Raw genomic sequence first — 12726 nt, forward strand, 5'->3', positions numbered from 1 at the left:
CCCCCTGTGTCAGGAGGCTGGAGCAGCAGCCCCATCACAGATCCTCCACCTCCATCACTGATCCATGAGCAGAAGATCCTAGAACTGACCACCAGGATGACTGAGCTCCTGACTGGAGAGGTGAGCAATGCTGCTGGGAATGCTGGGACATATAACACCAAGGTGGGAGGTGTCTGGAGGATGACGCCATCATTGTGTGTGTCAGGTTCCTATAAGGTGTCAGGATGCCACCGTCTATTTCTCCATGGAGGAGTGGGAGTATGTAGAAGGACACAAGGATCTGTACAAGGAGGCCATGATGGAGGATCAGCCGCCCCTCACATCACCGGGTAAGAGGAGACCTACAGCCCATTACTTCGGGTGCAGGCTGCCACTGGGGGCCATGTTGTAGCCTTATTACTGCTGTCGTGATATGTTCTCCTGAGGGAGATGTGAGCCCACGGCCACTTTCAAGCTCCATCCCCTCCCGTTACTGTTGTTTTTGGCCGTACACATAGGGTGCACACACTCAGTCTCTGCCTCTTAAAGGGTCAGAGCACAGCTAGTCAGCTGAGTCTGTGTATAGAACAGCAACATGTCTGGGACGTTCTGTCTTTACATAATCTGCATGCTGCTATACATTACAATGGACACTGAGCAGGAGACACTCTGAGCCTTACCGGTCAGGGACATTCTCTCGACTAGGGGTAGAGTCCCAGCGAATGTCATGTATAAGTGGAGATGTATACAGCAACATTGCTGGTTTCTGGGCTGCATGTATTTAGGTTACACTATGACTAAGAACTCTCTTCTCCTGTACTAGTGTCTCATGTATATATTTATATTATAGAGAGAGAGAGAGACAAGTATACGGAAGGTCTTGTATTCAGTCCCTGTGTCTTCCCTACAGATGGATCCAGGAGGAGAAATCCAGCAGAGAGATGTCCCCGTCCTCTGTATTCCCAGGACTGTCCGGAGGGAAACCACAGGATTAAAGAGGAAGAAGAAGAAGAAGAGAGGATGAGGAGCGATCCCCGGTGTATGAGTGAGGTGAAGGAGGAGGAGACGCCGGGAGCTGCTACCCCAGGTATGGTATAATGGAGGTACACAGGGAGGTGACAGGGATATAAGGGGGGGCTCCACCTTACAGCTACATTACAGTAACCCTTCAGGCCCCCCCCCCCCCTGTGTATATATGTATAGTGCAGTATAGTGAGGGAGGTGACAGGGATATAAGGGGGGGCTCCACCTTACAGCTACATTACAGTAACCCTTCAGCCCCCTCCCCTGTGTATATATGTATAGTGCAGTATAGTGAGGGGGGAGGTGACAGGGATATAAGGGGGGGCTCCACCTTACAGCTACATTACAGTAACCCATCAGCCCCCCCCCCCTGTGTATATATGTATAGTGCAGTATAGTGAGGGAGGTGACAGGGATATAAGGGGGGGCTCCACCTTACAGCTACATTACAGTAACCCTTCAGCCCCCCCCCCCTGTGTATATATGTATAGTGCAGTATAGTGAGGGAGGTGACAGGGATATAAGGGGGGGCTCCACCTTACAGCTACATTACAGTAACCCTTCAGCCCCCCCCCCCCCTGTGTATATATGTATAGTGCAGTATAGTGAGGGAGGTGACAGGGATATAAGGGGGGGCTCCACCTTACAGCTACATTACAGTAACCCTTCAGGCCCCCCCCCCCTGTGTATATATGTATAGTGCAGTATAGTGAGGGAGGTGACAGGGATATAAGGGGGGGGCTCCACCTTACAGCTACATTACAGTAACCCTTCAGCCCCCCCCCCCCTGTGTATATATGTATAGTGCAGTATAGTGAGGGAGGTGACAGGGATATAAGGGGGGGCTCCACCTTACAGCTACATTACAGTAACCCTTCAGGCCCCCCCCCTGTGTATTTATGTATAGTGAGGGAGGTGACAGGGATATAAGGGGGGGCTCCACCTTACAGCTACATTACAGTAACCCTTCAGCCCCGGTGACCCCCTGTGTATATATGTATAGTGATATAATTCAGTGTAATTCCTTCTTTTGCTGGGATCAGATGGAGTATACGATTGCTGTTACTGATCCCACGTCTGCCTCATTCCTGTACACAATATCATCGTGCTTTATTACCAGACCTTCTAGTGCCTCCTGGACCACAAGGACACCCACTCCCTACACTGGGATCATGCCTAGGACATAACCTATGGAACCTTGAGCAGACGTTCAGCTTTTGTGTCCTGTAGTAAGATAAAGGCTGACAACCTAGATAGTTCTTAGACTCTGCGTCACAATCACAATGAAATAGAAATGAATGCAAGGGCACAATTTGTGTTCATTGTGAACCAAAGGACAAGATCTGACTAACCTGTAATGTGAGAGCACAAAATCAGACTAACCTGTGATGAATGAGAAATGAACCTCCCTCTCCCCACTTTGTCATCGCCCAATGATTTTTAAACATGCGTAAAGAACAACGATCAGGCGACAATCGGTTCTTCTGATGACCGGTGTCTTTATTACACAGAGTGGTAATTTGCGTGACGTGATTAAGCAGATTATCTCTCCATGTAATAGAGCCTTAACCCCTTAAGGTCCAAGCCAATTTTCGTTTTTGCGCTTTTGCTTTTTCCATTTTATGTTTAAAAGTCCATAGCGCTTGCATTTTTTCACCTAGAGACGTCTATGAGCGCTTATTTTTTGCGAAACCAATTGTACTTTGCAATTACAGGCATAATTTTTCCATAAAATATGTTGTGAAACCGGAAAAAAATCATTTGCGCTGTCAAATTGAAAAAAAAAACGAATTTGTTTTGATTTCGGGGAGTTTTGCATTTACGCCGTTCGCCCTATGGTAAAACTGACTTGTTATGCATGTTCCTCAAGTCGTTACGATTACTATGATATATAACATGTATAACTTATATTGTATCGGATGGCCTGTAAAAAATTCAAACCATTGTTAACAAATATATGTCTCTTAAAATCGCTCCATTCCCCGGCTTATAGCGCTTTTATCCTTTGGTCTATGGGGCTGTGTGAGGTGTCATTTTTTGCGCCATGATGCGTTCTTTCTACCGGTACCTTGATTGCGCATATACGACTTTTTGATCGCTTTTTATTACATTTTTTCTGGATTTGATGCGACCAAAAATGCGCAATTTTGCACTTTGGGATTTTTTGGCGCTGACGCCGTTTACCGTGCGAGATCGGGAGTGTGATTAATTAATAGTTCGGGCGATTACTTGTGCGGCGATACTAAATATGTTTATTTATTTGTTTATTTATTAATTTATATTTATAAAATGGGAAAAGGGGGGTGATTTGGACTTTTAATAGGGGAGGGGATTTTTTATTAATAAAAACACTTTTTTACTTTTTTTTTTACATACACTAGAAGCCCCCCTGGGGGGCTTGTATATACACAGCAATGATCTCTCATAGAGATCATTGCTGTGTATATACACAGTAAAGATCCATGAGATCGGTCATAGATTGCTATGGCCTGCTGCAGGCCATAGCAATCTACTGCCGAGCCGGGATCAGCGTCATTCCGACGCTGAGGCCCGGCACGGCCAGAAGAACGGATCTCCCCCCCGTGATCGCATCGCGGGGGGGAGATCCGACCCACTAGACACCAGGGATGTGATGTCTGAAGCCCTTCAATGCAGCTGTCAGGTTTGACAGCTGCATTGAAGTGCTTAATTAGCCGGCGCGGCAACGGGACCCGCGCCGGCTAATAGAGGCACTGCCCGGCTGCACGTGTCAGCCGGGATCAGCGCCGTTCAGAGCGGGGTCCCGGCGGGACCCCGCTCTGAACACCCCCCGCGGCGCCATGACGTATTAGATACGTCATGGGTCGCTAAGGGGTTAAAGCGACTCTGTACCCACAATCTGACCCCTCAAACCACTTGTACCTTTGGATAGCTGCTTTTAATCCAAGATCTGTCCTGGGGTCCGTTCTGCAGGGAATGCAGTTATTGTCATAAAAAAAACCACTTTTAAACTTGTAGCTCTGTGCCCTACAGAAGTATCTGTGCCCTAACTTTGCGCCACCCCTCCGTCCCTCCTCCCCACCCTCTTCATCATTAGTAATGCCACTGGAACATTTTCTCCTGTCTGAACATTGCACAGATGTCTTAATGATCCAGCCCATGTGATGGGCTGACACAGGTGGGGAATAGGAGACAATCTGCCAGTGGCTTTTCTAATGATGAGGAGGGCGGGGAGGAGGGACAGAGGGGTGGTGCCAAGTTAGGGCACAGATACTCCCGTAGGGCACAGGGCTATAAGTTTAAAAGTTGTTTTTTAGGGCAATAACTGCATCACTTGCCGAACGGACCTTGCTCTTCGGCAGGCTTGATGAGCGGAGCACTGATGAGTTTAGATGAGCGATTTGCTTATCTCTAGTATTGAGGATCTGGTCACTGGGGGTCAAGAGAAGACAGAGCTATTCTGTTTTTGAGCCAAATCCAAGATTAGATTGAAAATGTTCAATTTTTTTTTTTTTTTTTTAATCCCAACAGAAAATCCCAGTAATGCGGCTGATGGGAACTTCGTGTTGTCACTAAAATTTAAAGTAGATGATGAAGATGTCTTTCAGCTCCCCTCAAGAAAAACCCGCCGGGCCATTAATGTATATCCAGGACGTCGCACTATAAGTCTATCATATAATCTCCATAATCATGCGGAACCTTCTCCTGACCCATCACCGGTTGTTACCACAAGGACCGATCTATCGTATAATCCCCCTAATCTCAGGAAACCTTCCCACCCATCACAGCGTATTAACACAAGTATAGATCTATTGTATAATCCCAATCGTGAGGAACCTTCTCCTGACCCATCACTGGTTGTTACCACAAGGACAGATCAGAAAGACCAGAAAAGGTTTCATTGTGATGAATGTGGGAAAGTGTTTACAAAACACTCAGATTTCTTAATGCACAGAAGAAGTCACACAGGGGAGAAGTTTTCATGTTCACTATGTGGGAAATGTTTTACAGATGACTCGGAGCTTGTTACACATGAGAGGCTGCACATAGCAGAGAATCCCTATTCATGCTCAGAATGTGGAAAGAGTTTTGCTCAAAAATCAGATCTTGTTAAACATCAGGAATCTCATTTAAAAAAGAGGCCGTATCCATGTCCTGAGTGTGGGCAATGGTTTACATCAAAAATGAATCTTCTTGTACATAAAAGAAGTCACCCAAGAGAAGTACAGTACTCATGTTCAGAATGTGGGAAATCTTTTACATCAAAATGTTATCTTGTTTGTCATGAAAAAAGTCACAAAGGAAAGCAAGAGTACTCATGCTCAGAATGTGGAAAAGATTTTGTAAGTAATTCAAATCTTGTTCGGCATAAAAGAGTTCACAAACTGGAAAAGCCATATTCATGTTCAGTATGTGGGAAAGGTTTTTCGTTTAAAACTGGGTTTGTTATCCACGAGAGAAGTCACACAAGAGAGAAGCCGTATTCATGTTCAGAATGTGAGAAATGTTTTTCACGTAAATCACATCTTGTTAGACATCAGAAACTTCACACAGGGGTGTAATGAAGGGGCTACCTGTGTCTGGAGATGGTAAAGGCAGAGACAGGGGGCCCGTCTGTGTGTGGAGATTTCAGTCCAGTAATGCCCTCTGCCCCTCTCATAATCTGTCAACTGGGCAAAATGTCTGTGTGTATGTGTGGTCTCTCTGGTTCAATAATTTTTATTAAAGAATTTTCAAATATAAAAAGGCAACAAACCTTTTTATTAACTTGTACATCCCCAGCACAAGCATTAAGGGTGCGTTCACACGTAACGGATCCGCAGCGGATTTCTCGCTGCGAATTCGCAACAAGATCAGCTGCGGATCCCTGCCCTGTACACTCTGGGCAGACAAACTTGCGGCGGGATGGACATTCGCAGCGAGAAATCCGCTGTGGATCCGTTCATTGTAAACGCACCCTAAAGGGGTATTCCTCCCAAAATTATTTTTGCATTAATATGTTGTCCCCCCATAGCTTTCCAATATCAGTTTTAGGGATGAGCGAACCGAACCGTTACGAACCAGATTCGTTTCAAACTTTTCAAAAAGTTTGTTACGAATCTGGTAAAAATAACAACGGCGATGCAAAATTGTACTTTTTTCATAGAATACACCAGGATACAAGGGATTATTACTCCTATAATCCTTTGTATCCTGGTTTTCTGTGAATATAAAGATATGTGACATCACCCCTGTTAGGGTTAGTCTCCTCAGATATACCTGGGTGCTGCCTATTTAAAAATGTAATGTGACAGCTGTCTGTGAGTATTAACCAAGACACATGAAAGCAACTTCAGTGTACAAGCTTTTTGAATTTATTAAGGGAAAATCTCAGTTCATATCTTTACAATAAAGGTTTAAAAATAAGGACAATCCCGTTTAGCCGAAACAAAAAAAGTAAAAAAAAAAAAAACAGTCAAAAAAAAAGTCCCATCACTGTCCCAGAAAAAAAAGTCTCATCAGCTCTCCCATCACTGCACAGTTTTGAAGAAAAATGTCGGCGACTCATTAGGATTCTTGGTGTCCAACACCGTGCACCCCAGTGCTGATGTCTGGTTCTTTAATTATGGGCAGGGGCAGTACATGTCTGTTACTGCCCATTGGGTCAACATTCCCCCAGAGAACCACCAGAAAGTTAGCCCATTCTTGCTACTGTCACCTCCCCGGTGCTTTAGGGGGCCAGTTCTGCAAAAGTTCTGCCTCCACCAGCTTGCAACCATCCACCGCTTTGACTGCAGTCCAACCTGCCCCGGTGTCTTACCAACGATTTCAGACCTGGCGCTCTCAGGCTGTCCTCCATTTTGTGAGCCTGGGTAAAAGGAGCCACAGTGGGCAGGAGCTCCTCTGGACCATCAGGTAGGATATGAATGGCTGTCTCCAGGTCAACTAACGGTGTGAAGTGTTGTACCCCACAAAGGAAGGAACATTGTCTCTGCAGTTCAGCAAGGAGGGGTGAGTCATACACCTTGTATGGCACATGTGATAAACCTCATAGTGCACAGGTTTCTTCGAACACGTCGTGCCAATTGATCCCTTTTGAGGACGCGACTCTGTTTGTGAGCAGGCACGACTATGGCATCAACGACATCATCCCACTCGTCCGTGTTCTGGAAAGTGCGGTGAACAACATCATCAGTGAGGATTCCCAGGTCACCACTCCAAGGCTGAACATCCTCCTCCTCCGTGAATTGTCTGTTCTCAACCATACTGGCCTGGGTGCAATCAGACACTGCCTCCTCCTTCTCAAATAACCTGTTCTCAATCATACTGGGCTTGGTGCAATCAAGTGGTGCCACCTCCTCCAATAGTCTCTTTTCAACCATACTGGGCTGGGTCCAATCAAGTGCTACTGCCTCCTCCTCCTCCGTCAATTGTCTGTTCTCCATCACACTGGGTCTTATACAGTACTATTACTGCTGCTGGTTCAACTGTCAAATGTTTGTTTTCCACCCTACTGGGTCCAAGGAACTTTGTGTCCTATGTCCCGTGTAATCACTTACACCTTGGCTAATTTTTTTTTACTATTTTTGCACTTTGATTTTTTTTCACTTTTTTTCATTGTAACTGCAACTAAACAAAACTATACCCTATCAAACTCCCACTATTGTAGCTGCAATTATTCAGCCGTTAGAGCAAGGTTCGCCAGATCGAACCGAACTTTTCAAAAGTTCGCTCATCCCTAATCAGTTTATTATGGATTCTGCACAGTTTTGCTGTTATCTAGGTACATTTACCCCCAGTGGCGTAACTACCAGTGCGCTCCCTGTGCAGGACGTCACAGCCACAGGGAACTCTATGATGCGCGCGCTTCTGGGGATAGGACGCGACACCCCCGGCAGCCGCGCATCAGCCGGGGGCAGACGGAGTCTGAAGGAGAGGATCGACGGTGGAACGGGTTAGGTGAGTGTGTTTCTTTTAATTTGCCTGCCTGCCATGGGGGGGGTTGAGGGGGGCCATCTATAAAAGGAGGAGGAGGGGGGGTTATCTACAGGAGGGGGGGGGGTTGAGGGGGGCCATCTATAGGAGGAGGGGGGTTTGAGGAGGGCCATCTATAGGAGGAGGGGGGTTTGGGGGGCCATCTATAAGAGGAGGGGGGGTTTGGGGGGGCCATCTATAGGAGGAGGGGGGTGTTTGAGGGGGGCCATCTATAGAAGGGGGGGTTGAGGGGGGCCATCTATAGGAGGAAAGGGAGAGGGGGCCATCTATAGGAGAAAAGGGAGAGGGGGCCATCTATAAAGGGGGGGGGGGAGAGAGGAGGCCATCTATAAGGAGGGGGTAGAGAGGGGGCCATCGATAGGAGGGAGGGGGAGAGAGGGCCATCTATAGGGGGTGGGAGAGAGGGGGGGAGAAGAGGGGGCCATCTATAAGGGGGGAGGGGCCATCTATAAGGGGGGGCATCTTTAAGGGGGGGGGAGGGGGCCATCTATAAGGGGGGGCATCTATAAGAGGGGGAGAGGGGGCTATCTATAAGGGGGGCAACATAGGGGGAGGGGGCCATCTATAAGGGGGGCAACATGGGGGGCATCTATAAGGAGGCTGCACAGTGGCGGCCATATACTATAAGGGGGGTCACATACAGTCAGCCTACCTACTAAATGAGGGCGTACAGGGGCCAATACAGATGTGCAGTGTGTAGAGAGATGGCAGATTATGTGGATTCGTGGCTCAGAGAAGTTCTCATAACGGCCCAGGACAGATGGAGAAGATGAAAAGGGAAGAACTCCGATCAGAGAAGACGTCCCCTGTGAGTCACCTGATATAACTGCACTGTTATGTATATGGAGTACAGAACCTGTGTACAGCTGCGTCAACCTCTATATGACTGGATGAGGTTATAGTGATCTGTGTACAATTGATGTTATTCAGTAGCAGCGGTGGTGTTAGTATGTGGTGTTGGTATTAGTAGCAGCGTTGGTGTTAGTCAGTATGTGGCGGTGTTATTTAGTATGTGGTAGTGTTAGTCGGTATGTGGCGGTGTTAGCCAGTATGTGGTGGAATTATTTGTTACTTGTTATCTGGTACTGTGTTTTATTGGTCTTAGTATACAGGATTTGGTTGGTAACAATATGGTGGTGATGGTAGTGGTTGTGGTGTGGCAGTAATATTTCCTTCCTATATACTGGTAATATTGGTCTCAGTATACAGGATTTGGTCAGTTACAGTATGGCGGTAATATGTATGGTGATATTTTATCTTCCTTTATGCTGGTGTTATTGGTAATATCTGTCTTGGCGTGTGTGTATGTATATATTTATATATATATACACACACCAATAGCATTACTTGGTTGTGAAGGGGGGGGGGCCTACTATGATCTCTCGCACCAGGGCCCAGGAGACATTAGCTACGCCCCTGTTTACCCCCACCAAACGCATTGAATCATCAAATCTCAGTTCACTCCGACACCGCTCCCTACTCCTGGCCCCCACCCTCCATGTCGGGATCACGTGTCCTCCATCTCTTCAATCTCTAACCCAGCCCACTAAAGTGAGGGAGGACACTGAGACAGTGACAGCTGCTGCTGATCACTGTCTCACTCCACCCCGATCACCGGCACTGTGTGCCCCCACCCCGGCATTCATCCGCGGGGCCAGTGCTCACCCGCTCTGCTTTGTCACTACCTCAGCTTTGCTATATCACTGCCTTAACTATGCTATGTCACTACCTCAGCTCTGCTATATCACTGCCTCAACTCTGCTGTATCACTGCCTTAACTCTGCTATGAATATGCAAAAGAAAAGCCTGTGGAGCCTTATCAAAATACAGGGCTTAGCCAGATATCCCTCCGGGAAGGACCCAGCCAAGGGGTGGCTCCTGTAAGGAAACCACCAAAACCACCATATTAAGTGGCCCTATAAGTCAATGTAATGACAAGGGAAGAACCAAGGCCAGGTAACCATCCACATACAACTATTTCGGGGTGTTGCCCCTCATCAGTGTGGAGCAGGATTCTGGCTAGGTGGGAGAAATGCCTAGAAGAGCCATAAGCGAAACAGATCGCTGATCTCAGGGAGACCAGCCAAGCGACAACACTGCCGGCTGCTAGTGAGAGCGCTCAAAGCAGTGAAGTCCTAGGTGCATTGCCCCCTGGGAAACATGAATATGCAAAAAAAAAGCCTGTGGAGCCTCATCAAAGAGTCTCGAAACACAGGGCTAGCCAGATATCCCTCTGGGAAAGACCCAGCCAAGGGGTGGTTCCTGTAAGAAAACCACCATATTAAGTGGCCCTATAAGTCAATGTAATGACAAGGGAAGAACCAAGGCCAGGTAACCATCCACATACAGCTGTTTTGGGGTGTTGCCCCTCATCAGTATGGAGCAGGATTCTGGCTAGGTGGGAGCAATGCCTAGTAGAGCCATAAGAGAAACAGATCGCTGATCTTAGGGAGACCAGCCAAGCGACAACACTGCCGGCTGCTAGTGAAAGCGCTCAAAGCAGTGAAGTCCTAGGTGCATTGCCCCCTGGGAAACATGAATATGCAAAAAAAAAGCCTGTGGAGCCTCATCAAAGAGTCTCGAAACACAGGGCTAGCCAGATATCCCTCTGGGAAAGACCCAGCCAAGGGGTGGTTCCTGTAAGAAAACCACCATATTAAGTGGCCCTATAAGTCAATGTAATGACAAGGGAAGAACCAAGGCCAGGTAACCATCCACATACAGCTGTTTTGGGGTGTTGCCCCTCATCAGTATGGAGCAGGATTCTGGCTAGGTGGGAGCAATGCCTAGTAGAGCCATAAGAGAAACAGATCGCTGATCTTAGGGAGACCAGCCAAGCGACAACACTGCCGGCTGCTAGTGAAAGCGCTCAAAGCAGTGAAGTCCTAGGTGCATTGCCCCCTGGGAAACATGAATATGCAAAGGAAAAGCCCATGGAGCCTCATCAAAGAGTCTCGAAACACAGGACTAGCCAGATATCCCATCCGGGAAGGACCCAGCCCGGTATGTGGATGGTTACCTGGCATTGGTATTTCCCTTCTCATTACATTGACTTATAGGGCCACTTAAAATGGTGTTTTTTGGTGGTTTCCTTACAGGAGCAACCCTTTGGCTGGGTCCTTCCCGGATGGATAACTGGCTAGTCCTGTGTTTCGAGACTCTTTGATGAGGCTCCACAGGCTTTTCTTTTGCATATTCATGTTTCCCAGGGGGCAACGCACCTAGGACTTCACTGCTTTGAGCGCTTTCACTAGCAACCAGCAGTGTTGTCTTTTGGCTTGTCTACCTGAGATCAGCGATCAACTCTGCTATATCACTGCCTCAACTCTGCTATGTCAGTACCTCACCTCAACTCTGCTATATCTTATGGATATCAGCTCTGCTACATCATGGACCAATAAAGAAAAGGCATTGTTTGATGTAGATGTAGTTTTGATGGAGATGTAGTTTTCTGGCTGGCGCCATGTTGGATATAGATTGACTTTTTTAAAAACTTGTAACTATGGAACAGAAGCAGCTGAAAAGATGGGAGACGGCTCAAAATACTCAGGGGGACTTGGCTAGGTTTGGGAGCATTATATTTTTTTTTAGCTCTTGGGGGGAATACCCCCTTTAAGTTACAGCTGGGTCCATCATCCAACCAATAAACACACCATATTTTCTGGCATATAAGACAACCCCCAACCTTTCCAGTTAAAATATAGAGCTGGGGATATACTCACTGTATAGGACTACCCCTCTTCCAAAGCACACCAAATAAAAACTAGAAAAGAACATCAGGGAGCAGCGAGATCTGAGAGGCAGAGAAGGAGGTGCAGTAATACCGGAAGGATACAAGGGCAGCCAGATAGGTGATAGAGTGATGTTTTTCTAGGCGCAGCACCACTCTACTGCATCTCTTTTTTCCATACCCCAAACGTCTGCAGCTTGCTCTGCCCTTCATACAGTCACCGCATACGGCCGAGATGTGGCCGTTTTTTAGCTGCCCCCACCGTATGCGGCAACTGCAGATTCTCCAGCCTGGTTCCAAAGTTTTTCAGCACCCGCTCTATAAGATGGCGCCCAGCGTATAAGACGACCCCTGACTTTTGAGAAGATTTTCCTGGGTTTAAAAGTAGTCTCATACGCGAGAAAATACAGTAATATAATAAAACAAAGAATTAAGAACAGAAGGTCCCATAAGCAGAACCTTTCTCACAAGCACAAGAGTATAAAACAACCTTCATTAATAGATTTAATATAGGCGAATGTGTGTATGCATTGGACTACAGCTTAATATTCCGGAAGTAGTATGGGATTTCAGCTTTATGCGGATCTACTCCAGCACGCCTTATTCTGTGACAATTTCTTCAAGGAGTCATTGTCAGTTTCTATCATTTTTTCATCCTGATAAGAATTGTTTATTGTCTATAGAGGTACCTGTGCGGTTATCCAGTATCTCACTAAGACTGTTTTAGCATAAATTTATATATATATATATATATATATATATATATATATATATATATATATATAGAGAGAGAGAGAGAGAGAGAGAGAGAGAGAGAGAGAGAGAGAGAGAGAGAGAGAATGAATATGTGGCAGGTATCTATTTGGCAACAGAATCACTTTAATATCCAGAAATAGTAGTGTCTGATGTTAAGACGTCCTGGAGTATCATAAAGCATGAACTTCAATAAGACGAAATACACAGACATTGCTATAGAATAGAAAACAGATGACCTCTGACCCACAATTCCACCAACACTTATCAGAAGACCCATATACGTG

At 46.5% G+C, this 12726-nt stretch overlaps 2 protein-coding genes across 2 annotated transcripts in view; both read left to right on the plus strand.

The window, feature by feature from the left end:
* LOC138793980 (uncharacterized) overlaps positions 1–12726 on the plus strand; it is a 112540-nt gene that overhangs the window by 80699 nt on the left and 19115 nt on the right. The window lies entirely within an intron of this gene.
* On the plus strand, positions 289–5684 carry LOC138792207 (zinc finger protein OZF-like). The gene is made up of 3 exons (XM_069969349.1): positions 289–329; positions 890–1066; positions 4513–5684. The coding sequence occupies exons 1-3, from the start codon at positions 296–298 to the stop codon at positions 5541–5543; spliced, it is 1242 nt and encodes a 413-aa protein (XP_069825450.1). The 5' UTR covers positions 289–295; the 3' UTR covers positions 5544–5684.

This window comes from Dendropsophus ebraccatus, chromosome 5, assembly GCF_027789765.1.
Source record: "Dendropsophus ebraccatus isolate aDenEbr1 chromosome 5, aDenEbr1.pat, whole genome shotgun sequence".
Lineage (NCBI taxonomy): Eukaryota > Metazoa > Chordata > Amphibia > Anura > Hylidae > Dendropsophus > Dendropsophus ebraccatus.